A 17,045-nucleotide genomic window follows, 5' to 3' on the forward strand; every position below is an offset into this window, starting at 1 on the left:
GACCGCCCAGGGGGGCCTCGGCCCACAGTGAACTGGGGGGATGGGGGGTGGGTGGGGGGGATCTGTCCTTTCGGTGGTGGTGGAGGGTGGGTGTTGTGGACCCTGATTCTGGAGAGCCACCGGCTTTCTCTGCTGGCTGTTGTTTTCACTTTAAAATTAAAAGCGGAAAGAATATTTTACCGTTGACGAAACCGAGTGAGCTGAATCGACTTCATAATCTGCTGCCGTAAATGGGCCGATTGGGAGGTGAGACGCGGCAAAACGCGTGGGGGGGGGGGGGGGGGGGGGGGGGGGGGCACCCCTGGGCCGGGGGCGGGCTTCTCTGGGGCGGGAGAAAGTGGGAGAGCTGAGGAAGGTAGCACTTGGAATTTACAGAAGTCCATGGGATGGAAGGGAGAGGAGGATGAACGGGGGGGGGGGGGGAGAGAAAGGGAGAGAGGACGAGAGAGGGAGAGGGGGTGCATGTGTGATTGAATTAAACAGGGACCATTTGTTGTCCTGTCTCCATCCGCGCCGCTACCCAAATGTTTTTTTTTTCTTTTTTTTTCTTTTTGTGTAGGGAAGTGGGACGGTTAGCACGCTCTGTCGCTGGACTGAGAGAGAGAGAGAGAGAGAGAGAGAGAGAGAGAGAGAGACGCGTCTCTCAGATTTGTTTACGTGTCGTTGTGTGTGCTGTGAATACGCTGCCTGCGAGCAGAGTGCAGAATAAACGGTATTAATGAGCCCCGTTTTCATCCTTCTTCTTTTTCTTTTTAAAGAGAGAGTCTGCTGGCTGGCTCATTTAGTTAAGGCTCCGTTCTGTGGTACATGGACCAGCCCCCGCGGTCCTGGATCGGATCCGGACCTCACCATCGCCAGCGGCAACTGTGGCGGGTGGCTCCGTCGGGCGATGCACACATGGGAGGTTCAGTTCGTTAGGGATCCGTGTCTTATCACTATCTAGCGCCCCCCGGTGGTCAGTTGGGTTCCCGAAGCCCGCATGTTAAAGCCACGAATGAAAGGTCATCCTGTCAACTGTGTCCCCTCCAAAAGTATTGGAACAGCAAGGCCAATTCCTTTGTTTTTGCAATACACTGTGAATTCATTGGTTGAGATGAAAAGATGAACACGAGACACAAGAGTTCAGAATTTCAACTTTTATTTCCTGGTATTTACTCCTAGATGTGTTAAAAAAAGGTACAGTGTTCTAAGTAGTTTATCACACCACCCAATTTTTAGGTGAGAAAAAGTATTGGAACAGTGAGTATTTAAGTAAATGAAAGTAAATGGCACTTAATATTTGGTAGCATATCCCTTGCCTGCAATAACTACATCAAGCCTGCAACCCATTTACATCACCAAACTGTTGCATTCTTCTTTTGTGATGCTTTTCCAGGCATTTACTGCAGCCTCTTTCAGTTGCTTTTTCAGGGGTTTTTTCCCCTCCTCTTCAGGAGGTTAAATGCATGTTCAATTAGGTTAAGGTCTGGCGATTGACTTGGCCAGTCTAAAACCTTCCACTTTCGCTCCCTAATGAAGTACTTTGTTGTGTTGGCTGTGTGTTTTGGGTCATTATCATGATGAAGTTCCTCCAAAGTAGCTTGGAAGAAATTCTCAGTAAGTTGGCAGACAATGTTTTTGTAGACTTCTGAATTCATCCTGCTGCTACTCACATGAGTTACTTCATCAGTAAAGATTAGTGAGCCCACTCCAGAAGCAGTGATGCAAGTCCAAGCCAAGAAACTTCCTCCACCGTGCTTGTATGAGCTTGTATGCTTTGAATCATGAGCAGAGCTTTCTTTCTCCGCACTTTGGCCTTTCCATAACTGTGGTAGAGGTTAATCTTGGTCTCATCAGTCCTAATTTTGCCTTCTGATTCTCACTAGTGATGAGTGGTTTGCATCTTGTGGTATAAGCTTTATATTGCTGCTCTCTAAGTCTTCTTCGAACGGTTGATTGAGAAACCTTTACCCCTGCCCTGTGGAGATTGTTTGTGATGTCACTGACTAATGTTTTGGGGTTTTTCTTCCCAGCTCTCACAATGTTTCTGTCATCAACTGCTATTGTTCTCCTTGGTCGACCTGTTCTTTTTCAGGATATTCCAGGTTGTTGAACAAGCTCTCCCCAATGCTTGTGCAATGGCTCTGACTTCCCCAATTTTTTTAAGCTTGCTTTTCTCCCACTGACAGCTCTCTGGTCTTTTTTGGTTTATCTTTTGTAACACAAATGCAGTCTTTACAGGCTAAAAGCTAGAGTAGGCATTCAGAACTATTTATTGTTCAACAAATCAATCGAACAGGACATATCTGGGCAACAAGAAACACTGTTGGTCATGTTCCAATACTTTTGCTCACCTGAAAATCGGGTGGTCTGATACAAAAGGTGATCAGTTCTAAATTGTTTAACAAATCAAGATTTTTTTAAAAATCCCAGAAAATAGAAGCTGAAATTTGGCTCAGTCATCTCATGTACAGCTTTTGACCTCAAACTCGATCGTCTTCAGTGCACAGCAAAAAGAAAGGAATTGACCTTGCTGAATTTATTTCTGATTTGTTCCCTTTTTCTCCCAATTTGGGAGCCAATCGTACCCTGTCTAATCCAATTAGTGCTAGCCGGGGGCGCTCCTCGGCGGTCCAAACGGATCTCGCGATCCGAGAGCGACACGCCTTCTCCAAGCCGTCTCGTCTGCATTAGCCCGTTACTCCGAGGCGCCCGGGGCGCCGTTGTGTGCGGCGATCCCGCTACCCCTGCCGAGTCCCTCCCTTGGAGCGGTGAGCCACTCGCGCTGCTCCACGAGAGCCGGCCAAACTCGGCTTTTTGGCGGGACCGGGAATCGAACCCCGGTCCTCGGTGTGCAACTGCAAGGAACCGATGCCTTGCGCCACCGCGGCCCCCGACCTTGCTGTTCTCATACTTTTGGAGAGGAGCAGCTTGTGGCTGCTGTCGCAGATAATTGGACATTCCAAATTAGGGCGGCCTGTAGCGTAGTGGTTAAGGTAAATGACTGGGACACTCGAGGTCGGTGGTTCGGTCCCCGGTGTAGCCACAATAAGATCCGCACAGCCGTTGGGCCCTTGAGCAAGGCCCTTAACCCTGCATTGCTCCAGGGGAGGATTGTCTCCTGCTTAGTCTCATCAAATGTACGTCGCTCTGGATAAGAGCGTCTGCCAAAATTACATTAATGTGCTGTAATGTAATGGGTGGAACTTGGATGTGCCCCTCACTGAGTGCCACAATTACAATAAATAACAATGTCAGTGAAGGAACAAGAAAATTATACGTTGCCACTGGCAAAGCTTCCCCATCAAATACTTAACTGATCAGTCATGACTGTTGCACAAGTAACATGGGCCATTAGTCTAAGTGATTAAGCAAAGTTGTTGTGATCTGCCTATGCTTTAAAAAACTTTTTTTTTTTTAATTCTCCACACTTCTGAACACATTTGTGTTACTGGTACGATGACACAGTCAATGTCATTTGACCCCGGCAACCGATATTCTTCATACGAGAAATTCTATTGTATTTTCCAGTACTCATCTGTTGGTCTGTGTCAAATTTGACATGGTCTTGGAGAACTTATCCATCGTGCCCTGTGCAATTAGCTGTGTTCAGGATGGCACCAGAACTAATCACACAGGTTTCAGTTTTTGGGCAAAATGTGGATGGCTAAAAGTAATTGCTTTCATGGCCACTGGATTTAATTCTTTAATAAGCACCCTAGGACTGGGATATTGGGGCGAGTGGTATCATCCGATTCTCACAAAGGGCATCAATTCAATTCAAATAAATTTGTTATCGTGCTTTTTAAAGCGACTGTCACGAAGACGCTTTACAGAGTAACACGACTAACATCCCCTTTTTATTTTTATTTTTTACATCTATTCGGAGGTTGAAACCTGCTAAATATAACCCGTTTGGAGTATGTACGCCCTGTTAATCGCAGTTAGTAACGCGATTAACTGGTCCATGACTTTTCCTCGACCACCCGTCAGCGACTGGGGAGGAGCCGTGTCCCACGCGGAGCCCACCACGCCCTCCCTATTTCTTCCTGCTCTTTGGGTCATGTGGGAGAGAGAGAGAGAAGTGGGATCTGGATTTTAAATGAGCCGAACAGCGCTTCATTAGTTATCAGTCCGTGGAACAGGACGGGGTGTCGCTTCGCACATATTCGAGAGAGCGGAGGTAGACAGCGGCGGCTAAATATGAAAGCAACAGAACCACGGTTCTGCAGCGACGGCTGACAAGGGGGCGCAAGTGATACAGCCTATCCTGCTATCGCTGTGAAGACCCTTACTATGTGTCCTTCGTGCAGCTATTCCTAGGCTATAGCCTACTGTAAATCAGAGTGCCGCAGACCCCGCCGTTTTGATGGGTTAGCTACCCCGCTGGCCAACGAATAATTTGGGGAATGCATAGAATTCCCGTTTTAAAAAGATAGTCGGGTAGAAGGGGATGCGATTGATTGACACGATTGTGCTTCTCTGTGCATTGGAAGCAACACCCCTGTAGCACATTGACATGGAAGGACAGAGTCGTATAATTGTTCCTGACGGGGAAAGTAGACACCGGCATCCAGCAAACCAAGGGTGAGACGTCAAAACGTGGAATGTCAGGAACTGTTTTTTTACGCGGCGGTGGTGAAGTGGACTTCTCTCTCATGAACTTCTGATACATCAACGGTATGCGATGGGTAAGCTCTGATTGCGTTTATTGTGTAGGCTCTGTGTGTGAGTGAGACTGTAACGCACGTTAGCCTTTTCGAATAAAAAAAACTAGAACCTCTAATTTAATTCTAAGTGTGTTCCGTTAGGCTGCATATTAGGCGACATCGTAGAAGTGGAAACGGTGTTGCTGAAGACTCAACAACAATGTGGTCATTAATATGAATTGCCTCTCCGCACCACACACACTTATGTCAATGTTTTATACAATAGAGCTCCTGATGATAATTCCCACATCGTGCGTTTGCGTGAGCATTTCGGTTGTTACTGAGCGTTATTTGAACGCATTCCAGATGATTCTTGGCTCTCGGTAGTGGGAATGATGCATGAGAAATTCCCAGGAAAACGCCGGGCTTTCGATAGCAAAGGGATAACACTGACTCCAGACTCAGCCCAACATGTATTATGGGCTTCAATAGGGTACTGACAGGAGAAAGCCTCGTGTAATTTCAGATTTTAAAAGTCAAACATTTTTCAATCGCATGGTCTGAAATTGTTCATCTAAAATTCATCTTGAACTAAGTCCAGTCTACTTCCTGTTATAAAACCCATCGTATAAATAATACGGAAGTTTAACAGTATTATCAATATCTTATGAATTTCGAATATGAATAGGCCTGCGTGTATAAGGCACTTCACTAGCCTAATTGTGGAGGCACTCTATGATGTCATAGTCATAGATGTTATATATGAATGTGGCAGTTTCATAGATCAGCAGCCTTGTTGAAGTGAATGTAGAATAAATGATTTTCCTTCTTTTGTGATTCGTACACTTGATTCCTGCTTTTAGTTGTAGAGCTTTGGATATGGGGAAGGCATTTTATAAATGAAAATTGTTGATGCACACCTGCAGCTTCCTGTGTCCGTTACAGCATGGTGGTTAAATTAAGGAGGTGTTCATTTATACAGTGCAGTCTATGTATGTGGAGAGTGGTACAATTTCTGTTCTTTGAAATTAAACTATGAATAATGAGGTTAAAGTGCAGACTGCCACCTTTCATTTGTGGGTGCTTGCATCCATATCAGAGTATGTAAACGAAATGCATACCTTTTAGGAAATGGACTTCATGGACTTTTTTGTTGTTGTAATTATTAGTCGGGTGTATTCAATAGCTTCCTCACTGCACGTATGAGAAAGCATCTAGTTTTGATTTGTGGCTTTTGATTCCCTTTGGAATCTGTTAATGGCATTTATCAAGCTCAGAACCAGAGTGTCAATGAAAGGAGCCGTATCATTTCAAATCCAGTGTGCTGAAGCACAAGGCCAAAAACCCCCCCCCCCCCCCCCCCCGAAATTATACCGCTGTCCAAATACTTACGGACTGCACTGTACGTACCAATGACTCGCAGCCACAGGTGGTCCAATAAGAAGCTACTCAAGATCATATTTCAGAAAACTACGGTGACAAAAGGCAAATGCATCGCAGGTTTAAAAGCGCTGAAGCGTCACGGGGAGGCAAGAGTGGAGTTGGCTACTCTTTGGGGCTTGCCAGGAGCAGCTCTCTGTGGCAGTCAATGGCAGCGAGCCGTTTGTGCGCTAGCAAACATGCCGCGCCCTACGCGCCCATAGAGAGCTCCCTCGCTCATGTCCAAGCTGCTGTTCAGAACACGGTACACAGAGCTTCGCCGGGGGCGTATCTGACACACTTCGTAGGTGGGGCCCGTATGTCCACTGTGAGTTTCTGTTCTGGACAAATTATTTATTTTTCCTACTTGCTTTGAAAATGACTCGCAGCTTGTGGGTGTGTTCTGAGGGGCAGTAGTCGTCTCTCTGCGACCCCTGACAGAGGTCACATCGGGACGCGGCACCTGTGCACGAATGCTGAATTCCAGCCATTGTGAAGGTCGTAGGTAGGGCGGCCGTTGCTTAGATAACAGGCTTATGGCTTTGTTTGCCAGCACCCATACATACAGCCACCTTCTCACGGCAAACAGCTGAAGCCAAGTTGGGCTGCATCTCAAACGGCAGACATGCTGGCTTCTTGGTCGGTACTGTAAAACGGGAAGGCATCGAGTACCGTCCCATTCGAAAGGCGCCTTCATTTTGACAAGCATCGACGCATCCTTCGCCAGGTAGGCTATCCCGTATTTCTTCGCAATTAACCTCAGGTTTCTTACTTCGGTTATACTGACGGCGGCTGAAAACGGTGGCGGGGTTCTCTAAAAGAGCTCGTCCATAAGTACACGGCAAGCTCCATATGTTGTATTAAATTTTAATGACTTAACACGCTGAAATAACGTATTTTAATGTTGTTAAGCCCCGCGCGGGCGTTCCATGAACCAGCCAGCTAAATTGGTTGCAAATCACGCATGACATGATCGTGTTTCTTTTGACTCGTGACTCCTGCCTTCAAAGTGCGTCTCGTTACGTGCTGCCCAAGCACCTCTGAAGACGGCTTTAAAGGATAGTGGACCGATCGTCGAGGCGTCGAGGCGGCTGCCTTCAGTTTGAGACGCAGCCCTGGTCTGGGATTGTGTCGTACCAGGATGGGACACATGGGGAAAATGAAATTGTTGCTGCTACGGGTGTTGGGTGGCCTGTAGCGTAGCGGTTAAGGCGCATGACTGGGACCCACAAGGTCGGTGGGTCAATCCCCGGTGTAGCCACAATGAGATCCGTACAGCCGTTAGGCCCTTAACTCTGCATTGCTCCAGGGGAGGACTGTCTCCTGCTTAGTCTAATCAACTGTACGTCGCTCTGGATAAGAGCGTCAGCCAAATGCCATGAATGTAATGTAATGTAATGGTGGCCCAACAGGGGGGCACTATTACTTCTGAACTAAACAAAAATCCACAGTCACTGTGCTGTAGAAGGCGGCATTCTTGAAATTAGACACTAAATACATGAATTAATAATTTGCTCTCAGTCCCCCGCTATTCCTTGGAGGGCTACTTCAACCGCCCGATTTCAGATGACTGACAGGCAATGTGGAAGGAGCGAAGGAGGGAAGTAGCATACTCGTGCACACAATGACTTCTCCTTTGTGGCTTCAGCTGTAGAACCCAGAATCTATTTTTAATGTACTTTTGTGTACACGCATTGGGCGTGTACCGCTTCATTTGTGTGTCAGAGCTAAGGGGGTTGCAGGTGGCATGTTCATCCTTCCATACAATGTCTGCAAATACATTTTTTAAATCCATGAACCGTCTGGCTGGTCCTGACCCCAGAAGTAGACTGCCTGTTATGATTCTGATGGCCTGTTCTGTGATGGACCAGCTCATTTCTGAAATACGCTGATGTCTATATCTATGTTATGTAAAACTATGGATATAGCAGAATATACCATGATACACCATTTCGCTGGATACTTTCAACTTATTCTGAAACGTCTGGTGTGGTTTTATTAAATTGTTTGTACTGTATAATCCATTTGAATATTCTAATAAATCAACTGATTAGACTGCATCTTCCGTCCTCAGATTAAGTGCGAAAAATTCTGATAAAAAATTCAAGCAAACAGGACCGTTTGGCAAATGTGTTTATCTGAAGAGACGGGGGGGGGGGGGAGGGGGGGGGGGGTTTGTGTGTCTGTGTGTGTGCGGTTCAACAGCACAGGCCCGTGTCCATAACTGTGCACTCAGGCATGCAAGTTAATGAGTGTGCACTCCAGAAGCCTCTGGAGCTTGTGTTTGTGCATGCATGAGTGCTCGTGTGTGTGTGTGTGTGTGTGGAATGTGGATAAACACATATGTTACGCCCTCTTGGCTGTACGTGTCGCCACTGTGCTTGTGTGTGTGTGTGTGTGTGCGTGTGTGTGTGCGTGCGTGTGTGCGTGCGTGCGTGCGTGCTTGTTCGTTTGTGTGTTTGTGTGCGTGTTTGTTTGTTTGTGTGTGTGCTCGTGTGTGTGCGCACATGCATGCGTGTTTGTGTGTGTGTGTGTGTGTGTGTGTGTGTGTGCGCGCTCGTGTGTGTGTGTGCCTGTGTGTGTGTGTGTGTGTTTCTGCGCGCTCGTGTGTGTGTGCTCGTGTGTGTGCGCACATGCATGCGTGTTTGTGTATGCATGTGTGTGTGTGTGTGGAGATCACACATATGTTATGCCCTCTTGGCTGTGTACGTGTGGCCTCTGTGCTCTTGTGGGAGGCTCTGCCACGCTGACCCAGCTCAGCGCCTGGCGGCTCGGCTCACAGATTAAACACGCCGTCACGCTGTCACGTGCCGGGGAGCTGCCATGACCGACCGATGCCCGCAGCGGCAGGGGAACGTTTATCCCAATTATCCTTCTCGTTTACATTTTAGTCATTTAGCACGGTTTTCATGCAAAGCGACTTGCAAGTGCATGAGTTCCACACACGGAGCCCGCTGGTTTCCCCATGTGCGCACATTCCCGCTCGTCTCCGCTGGTAAATGGTAACTGGTTGGCATTTATATAGCGCCTTTATCCAAAGCGCTGTACAATTGATGCTTCTTTTTTTTTTGGCCTTTTTTCAGCTTTATTGGGCAGTATTGTATAGAGAGACAGGAAGAACGGGAACGAGTGAGAGGGAAAGACATGCGACAAATTGTTGGACGGTCGGATTCGAACCGCCGACGTCGCGGCTCGCAATGGGCATGCGGTCAGTGCTCTACAGGCTGCACCACTGAGACACCCCAATTGATGCTTCTCATTCACCCATTCATACACACACTCACACACCAACGGCGATTGGCTGCCATGCAAGGCGCCGACCAGCTCATCAGGCGCATTTGGGGGTTAGGTGTCTTGTTCAGAGGGACACTTCGACACAGCCCGGGCGGGGGATCGAACTGGCAACCCTCTGACTGCCAGACGACTGCTCTTACTGCCTGAGCCATGTCGCCCGAGAGGTTTCTTTTTCCCCTCCCAGAAGTGGCCCATCCATCGTGTTCCCACCAGGCTCTTTCTCCTGCCACAAAAGGGCCGGTTTTCCTGAAGAAAGGCCGAGCCTCGGGATCGTCTTACCGCCCGCTTAACGGAGCAGGACCCCTGCGTACGAGCGGCAAGGCGTGAGAAACGGAGAGAGAGGAGAGAGAGGAGAGAGAGGAGAGAGAGGAGAGAGAGAAGAGGGAGAGGAGAGGAGGGAGAGGAGAGAGAGGTGGGAGAGGAGAGAGTAGAGAGAGGATAGGAGAGAGAGAGAAGAGAGAGAAGAGAGAGAGGAGGGAGAGGAGAGGAGGGAGAGGAGAGAGAGGTGGGAGAGGAGAGAGTAGAGAGAGGATAGGAGAGAGAGAGGGCGAGAAGAGAGAAAAGAGAGAAAAGAGAGAGCGGGGAGAGAGGAGAGAGAGGGAGAGGAGAGGAGAGAGAGCAGAGAGAGAGGTGGGAGAGGAGAGAGAGTAGAGAGAGGGAGAGGAAAGAGGGAGAGGAGAGGAGAGGAGAGAGAGGGAGAGGAGAGAGAGGAGAGAGAGGGAGAGGAGAGAGAGAGAGAGGGAGAGGAGAGAAAGTAGAGAGGTGGGAGAGAGCGGTGTGTCGGGGGCGTAACACACAGGGAGTCATCGCACGGGGCTGTGTGGAAGGAGCATGTGGAAGGAGCGTGCGGTAGCTACTCTCCGTCACTAAAGGCACAAGACACGTCTCCTGTGGGGCCACATTTGCCTTCGTCGTGTGGGTTCCCGTGCTTGGATTTGTTTTCGGAAGCTCTCAAACTGAACTTGGCCCACCCAGTGAGATATGGTCCAGAGGTATGGGCAGGGGGCGGGGGGTTGGAGGTTCTGTGGGCAGTTGTGATCCCACAGTGCGGGGACCGGGCTCTTGCTCATCGCCAGCGCGTGGAGGGAGCTTTCTTTGACGTCAGCCGGAGAGGAGGCGGGAAGCAGTCGCCAAGTGGAGGGCGATCTTCCCTGGGAGGTCAGTTCAAATCCCTCCCATGATAAAAGTGTAGAAGAAGACGTAGAAGAAAGGGGGGGAAAAAAGGTACTCTCTCAGCTGACAGTAAGCCAAAATCGTCTAGGTAAGATACAGTGCCTTCATAAATCCATAGTTCGATATGGAAGTGACTCCGTTTTCCTTGAGGCTCTTTGTGTCTTTTAGGATATTCCATAAATTACTTTTCAAGACCGACCCATGTCACTCGAGCTTGGTCTGAGCACAGAGCATGTGAAACAGGTTTGGAAAATTTACCTGATTAATTCAAGAGATTTCAACTGTTAAATGATTTGAACCATGTGGATCTTGGAAATATTGAAACTTTAACAAGGAGTGAATGATTGGATGCAGTAATCGTTTGCAAGCCCTGTACGTTCTGAAGTCTTTTAACCACTAAATGATGCAGGCAGAGGGCATCGCATGTGAATTGTCCAATTACTTTTGCTTCCCTAAAGTGGGGGACTAGATATAAAAAAGGCTGTAACTCCTACATGGTTCACCCGATATGGAGGTAAATACCCTCGAATTAAAAATGACCGACTTCAACCTCATAATCATTGTTTTATTTAAAATCCAATGTGCTGCAGCACACAGCCAAAACAGCAAAAAATGTGTCACTGCCTCAATACTTGTGCATTTAATTGTATAGGACATTTTTTTAAAAGTTATTGTTTTGCGTTGAACATATTTAAGTGCTAAATACAGTACCGTACATTCAAGGCTATGGAGCAATGGTGTGTTGTGGGCCAGCGTGAGTCACCAAGCTCTGCTTGAGGCTATTCCACTGTGAAGACGGTTTGAATGGGCCTTAATGAGCTCAATGACTCCTGCCAACTCTCCCTCTGTGCCTGAGATTAGATCCCAGAGTCACCTCACCTCCTCTCCACTTCCATTTTACAGAATACTGACTGTAGTTAGGCTGGTCACATATGATGTTCAAATCCTTTCATTTAATTTAGTGTGCGTGTGTGCGTGCGTGTGTGCTTGTATGCGTGTGTGTGCGCTTGTGTGCGTGTGCTTGCGTTTCTGTGTGTGTGTGTGTGTGTGTGTGTGTGTATAAATGCATACATTTCTGGTTTGATTCATTTTAAGTTCTAGTTCTCTTTATGGAGTTAAGCTCACCAATGCTCTAGTCAAGGGTGCCACTGGCTCAAAAATCTATTCGCCGTTTGATGTCACGGCAACCCGAGTGCATACGAGCGGCGTATCGAAGGATCTTTTGTTGTGTGTTACACATTAACAGGCTTTGCAAATATCAGTCAGCCATGAGTCATTTACCATGAAGCACAGCACACTGGCCATCTGTTTGAGCTTGGAAAAACAGAAATGCCATTGTCGACACTGACATTCATTTAGCAGAAATACTGACAGCCCGGCACTGTTAAACCCACAACCAGTTCAATGGAATGTCGTGCTCTTCCGTTGAAAAAAGAAAATAGTCTTTACATGTTTCTTCAGTTTTTTTTTTATTACTTCTTCGGAGGTTACTTAGCAAATGTGCAAATTTCTTTGAGGAAACGGATGGCAAGAGAGAATGACAGAATAGATTTTCATTTTACAGTTTCAAGCGATTTGTTACAAGGCCCAGTTTCGAACCATTTGGCATAAAGGCTCCGAATGTCCTTAAGAAACCCTCGGGCAGGCTGACGAGCAGTCTGGTGGGGCGAAATCCGGTCTCTGCTGGGCCCTGCTCCCCATTGCCATGCCTTACAAAATGGACCCCTTTCGCCCCTCGTGTGAGGACAAGATGACGGAGAAGAGGCGATACACAGCCATGCAGTTACGTTAGCACTGCTGCTTTTGACTCTGAAATATGAGTGTGTGGGGGTGGGGGCGGACATTCATTTCTTTGTAAACATGGAGGGACTGGATGGGTTAGACCTTTTCCACCCCTATCTGTGTGTGTGTGTGTGTGTGTGTGTGAGTATGTGAGTATGTGAGTGTGTGAGTGTGTGTGTCTGTGTGTGAGTGTGTGTGACTGTGTGCATGTGTGTGCGTGTGTGTGAGTGTGTGTGAGTGTGTGTGAGTGTGTGTGAGTGTGAGTGAGTGAGTGAGTGTGTGAGTGTGAGTGTGAGTGTGAGTGAGTGTGAGTGTGAGTGTGTGTGAGTGAGTGAGTGAGTGTGTGTGACTGTGTGCGTGTGTGTGAGTATGTGTGAGTGTGTGTGAGTGTGTCTGTGTTAGTGTGAGTGTGTGTTAGTGTGAGTGTGTCTGTGTGAGTGTGAGTGAGTGAGTGAGTGAGTGAGTGAGTGTGTGTTAGTGTGAGTGTGTGTGTGTGAGTGTGAGTGTGAGTGTGAGTGTGAGTGTGAGTGTGAGTGAGTGAGTGAGTGAGTGAGTGAGTGAGTGAGTGAGTGAGCGAGTGAGCGAGTGAGCGTGTGAGCGTGTGAGCGTGTGAGCGTGTGAGCGTGAGTGTGTGTGAGTGTGTGTGAGTGTGTGTGAGCGTGTGTTAGCGTGTGTGTGAGTGTGTGAGTGTGTGAGCGTGAGTGAGTGAGTGTGTGTGAGTGTGTGAGTGAGTGTGAGTGTGTGTGTGTGTGTGTGTGAGTGTGTGTGAGTGTGTGTGAGTGTATGTGTGTGAGTGTGTGTGTGTGTGTGTGTGTGTGTGTGTTAGTGTGTGTTAGTGTGTGTGAGAGTGTGTGAGAGTGTGTGAGTGTGAGCGTGTGTGAGCGTGTGTGAGCGTGTGTGAGCGTGTGTTAGCGTGTGTGTGAGTGTGTGAGTGTGTGAGCGTGAGTGAGTGAGTGTGTGTGAGTGTGTGAGTGAGTGTGAGTGTGTGTGTGTGTGTGTGTGAGTGTGTGTGAGTGTGTGTGAGTGTATGTGTGTGAGTGTGTGTGTGTGTGTGTGTGTGTGTGTGTTAGTGTGTGTTAGTGTGTGTGAGAGTGTGTGAGAGTGTGTGAGTGTGAGCGTGTGTGAGCGTGTGTGAGCGTGTGTGAGCGTGTGTGAGCGTGTGTGTGTGTGTGCGTGTGTTAGTGTGAGTGTGTCTCTGTGAGTGTGTGCGAGTGTGTGTTAGTGTGAGTGTGTGTGAGTGTGTGGTAGTGTGAGTGTGTGTGTGTGTGTATGAGTTTGTGTGCACGTGTGAAAGACACAGGGACAGGGCAGGAAACGAGCCTACGCTTGAGCTTCACATAGCTTTACCAGTGAAGAAGGGCAGGGTGGGGAGGGGGAGAGAGGGCCTGTTGCCTGTGGGCCAGAGAAGGAGGCTTTTGTGAGCACTCAGAAACTCAGAAAGAGCGTGATATTTGAGAGCTGGGAGTGGGTCCCGATGGGGAGAATAGGGCCTTTTGTGTGAAGGCCCACGCCGGTGGACTTGGGTCTCGGAGGCAGATGGGCTTCAGCGAACTGCACAGGCACATTCTCCGCCCCGGGGGCCAGTCTCCGGCCCGGGAAGCCCACCTGAGGACCCTTCGCACTGGGCAGGGCGGGCCGTGTTTGACCCCCGCTCCCGTCAAACCGCCAGCGCACTGCAACCGACCGAGCTAGGCAGCGGCTGAGACTGGCACTGACACGGAGAAGAGCAGGGGCACAGATACACGCGTGTGTGAGTGTGAGTGTGAGTGTGAGTGTGAGTGTGAGTGTGAGTGTGAGTGTGAGTGTGAGTGTGAGTGTGTGTGAGTGTGTGTGTGTGTTTGCGCACAAATACGTACGGGGCCATATTGGCCCAGGCGGTAAGAGCAGTTGTCTAGCAGTCGGAGGGTTGCCGGTTCGATCCCACCCTGGGTGTGCGGAGGTGTGCCTGAGCAAGACACCTAACCCCTAAAATGCTCCTGACGAGCTGGTCGGTGCCTTGCATGGCAGCCAATCGCCGTTGGTGTGCGAGTGAGAGTGTGAACGGATAAATATCAAGCATCAATTGTACAGCGCTTTGGCTAAAGGCGGTATATAAATGCCCGCCATTTACCATTTTGGATTTGATGAGAGACAAAAGAGCAGGTACACAGGGACGCACACGCACACACGCAGAGCACATGCAAATACGTACGCACACATGTACATTTGAGCTATCTGAGGGCGAGTGTGAGGGTGCACCCACCGCCCCGCCGTGCTGGCCCGGCTCTGAGCTGCATTTCCTCTGACTGATGGAGCGCGGAGCGCGGACACAAAAGGGCAGAGACTGGGCAGAGGACCAGGCCTTGTCCCCACAGCCCCAGTGCACATCAGCAGCAGGGATCCATCTGCCGCCCTCCAGTCCCTTCCTGTGCGTTTGTGCCCACGTCGGGGAACTTGCGCCCCAAGCTGCATTTCGGTTTCGTTCATTTAAATGCTATTTATGACCTTCAAAGAATCTCACTGCGAGAGGTAAAAGGAGACTTGAATTATATTGAAGTCTCCACCAAAAACAGGAAAAGAAACTGTTAACTCATTATTAGTTACTTGAGTTGAAATCTTCACATTTAGAGACTGAACAAAGCAGAAATGTGTTTCAGTTGATCCTACCGGACTGCAGGGAATGGCCAAACGGTCCCAATTTAAGCTTCCACAAGGCTTTCTGCCACGGCTTCAGCTGATTTTCAAATGAATGAACGCTGAGCGGCAAGCCAACTGTAAATTATTTTCTGGCAGGTATCTGAACAACAGGGCTATGGCAGATATCTAAACAGCAGGACTATGGCAGGTATCTGAACAGCAGGGCTATGGCAGATATCTAAACAGCAGGACTATGGCAGGTATCTGAACAGCAGGGCTATGGCAGATATCTAAACAGCAGGACTATGGCAGGTATCTGAACATCACGGCTATGGGGAGGTACAGTACTGTGCAAAAGTATTAGGCACCTGTATAACATTCTGTACAGATAAGATTCTTTCAAAAATAATTCAATGAAATGTCTTAAATAAACATACTATACATTGTACATTACATTATAGTAATTTGGCAGAACAGTTAAAAACTGAATCAAATCAATATTTTTTGTGACCACCCCTCGGCGTTAAAACTGCTTCACTTCTCTGAGATGGCCAACGCTGTCCTGCAGTTCTATAAGACAATCAACAGGGAGGTTGTTCCAAGCATGTTGGAGAACTTGCCACAGTTCTTCTGCAGACTTTGATTGGCTCCTTGCTTCTGATCTCAGACAGAAAAAAAGTAGTACATTGCTTACAGTAATATGTTATTTAAATACAAAAATGTCTCAGTAAAAATTTTATCTTTTGGAAAATGATTATTTGGAAATCTCAAATGTGTTCTTTTATACTAACACACACAAAAAAATAAACATATCTATAATAAAGTCTAGGGTGCCTAGGACTTCTGCACAGTACTGTATCTGAACATATTACGGCTATGGCAGGTATCCGGACATTACGGTTATGGCAGGTTGTCACAAAAGCGTGACTGTCTCTTGGAATGAACATTAGGGATGCACCCATATCAAAATGTTTACAGATACCAATAACCGATAATCATTTCCCTGTCAGGGCCAACTAATTACTGATGTCTTTGACGTGCTTTAAATGATGAAAGATCAAAAGTTCATAAGGAAAAAAAGCATATCCATTTCCCAACATGTGGACCTGACCAAAACCTAAACCCTAACTTTGCCATAAAGTGTATTCCAAGAAACTGTACTAAGGCCCAACAGCAGGCTGAATAAAATCACATAGCGGAGTAGTTTTACTACTTGGAACGAGGTCTGTGCTTTGCTGCTCATCGGTATTACCGGTTACCACGCTAAGGAATTGACTCTGGAGTGATGAATGAATTCACGGGGTCATATGTTGATTACTTTTTCCGGTCATTATACTGATTGCACCGGCCAGATGCATTAGAGGATGAAGCAGGTGAGCTCAACACAAACGGACACAATACATTACATTAATGGCATTTGGCAGACGCTCTTATCCAGAGCGACGTGCAGTTGATTAGACTAAGCAGGAGACAATGCATGGGTTAAGGGCCTTGCTCAAGATCTTATTGTGGCTACACGGGGGATCGAACCACCGACCCTGTGGGTCCCTTAACCACTGCGCTACAGGCCGCTCAGGACACTCTCTCCCCAGTCGAGGTGATCACATAATGTGCCCGAGAGAGCAGCTGGTTTACACCAAGGGACTGGCACTGATGTATACCTTGAATGATTGAACTATTGAATGAATACATGTTGCTATCTAGTAGTCTTCTATCCACCTATTCTATTCTCCTCGTAATCCCTTTAGCCTCAGAATTTACATATAACATTACATTACATTATTATATTACAAAAAGGCTGATGCTTTTTCCTCCGAAGCGACTTACAGTTGATTAAACTAAGCAGGGGACAATCCCCCCTGGAGCAATGTGGGGTTAAGAGCCTTGCTCAAGAGTCCAACAGTGAATCTTATCGCGGCTACACCGGGGCTTAAACTACCAACCTTCCGGGTCACAGAATTAACAACAATACATCAGTAATTGTTAACATTACCCTAGGCCAGGGGTCGGCAACCCTGGTCCTGGAGAGCCGCAGGGTGTGCTGGCTTTCGTTGTTACTTGGCATTAATTGATCAATGAAAGCCGTTGATTGCAGAGTTAACTCACCTCACCTGGTTTCTTGGGTCTGAATCG

At 47.8% G+C, this 17,045-nt stretch overlaps 3 protein-coding genes across 5 annotated transcripts in view; 2 read left to right on the top strand and 1 right to left on the bottom strand.

Annotated features, from left to right (window-relative positions):
* Positions 1-8,874, top strand: part of tab1 (TGF-beta activated kinase 1/MAP3K7 binding protein 1) — a 16,978-nt gene extending 8,104 nt beyond the window's left edge. The window contains exon 11 of the mRNA XM_061223554.1: positions 8,783-8,874. Within this exon, the coding sequence (XP_061079538.1) occupies positions 8,783-8,874 (92 nt within the window). The remainder of the gene's footprint in view (positions 1-8,782) is intronic.
* Positions 1-17,045, bottom strand: part of LOC133114291 (large ribosomal subunit protein uL3) — a 294,631-nt gene that overhangs the window by 41,194 nt on the left and 236,392 nt on the right. The window contains exon 1 of one of the 2 annotated variants that reach the window (XM_061223543.1): positions 16,819-16,822. The exons of the other annotated variant lie outside the window; for it this stretch is intronic. Within the exon in view, the coding sequence (XP_061079527.1) occupies positions 16,819-16,820 (2 nt within the window). The 5' untranslated portion in view covers positions 16,821-16,822. Of the gene's footprint in view, positions 1-16,818; positions 16,823-17,045 lie in introns of those variants that run through there. 2 annotated transcript variants of the gene reach the window in all.
* Positions 4,072-17,045, top strand: part of LOC133114289 (beta-1,4-mannosyl-glycoprotein 4-beta-N-acetylglucosaminyltransferase-like) — a 24,950-nt gene continuing 11,976 nt past the window's right edge. The window contains exon 1 of one of the 2 annotated variants that reach the window (XM_061223539.1): positions 4,072-4,670. The gene's annotated coding sequence lies outside the window, so the exon portion shown is untranslated. The remainder of the gene's footprint in view (positions 4,671-17,045) is intronic. The other variant, XM_061223540.1, reaches the window with a different exon arrangement.

This window comes from Conger conger, chromosome 16 (genome assembly GCF_963514075.1).
Source record: "Conger conger chromosome 16, fConCon1.1, whole genome shotgun sequence".
NCBI lineage: Eukaryota > Metazoa > Chordata > Actinopteri > Anguilliformes > Congridae > Conger > Conger conger.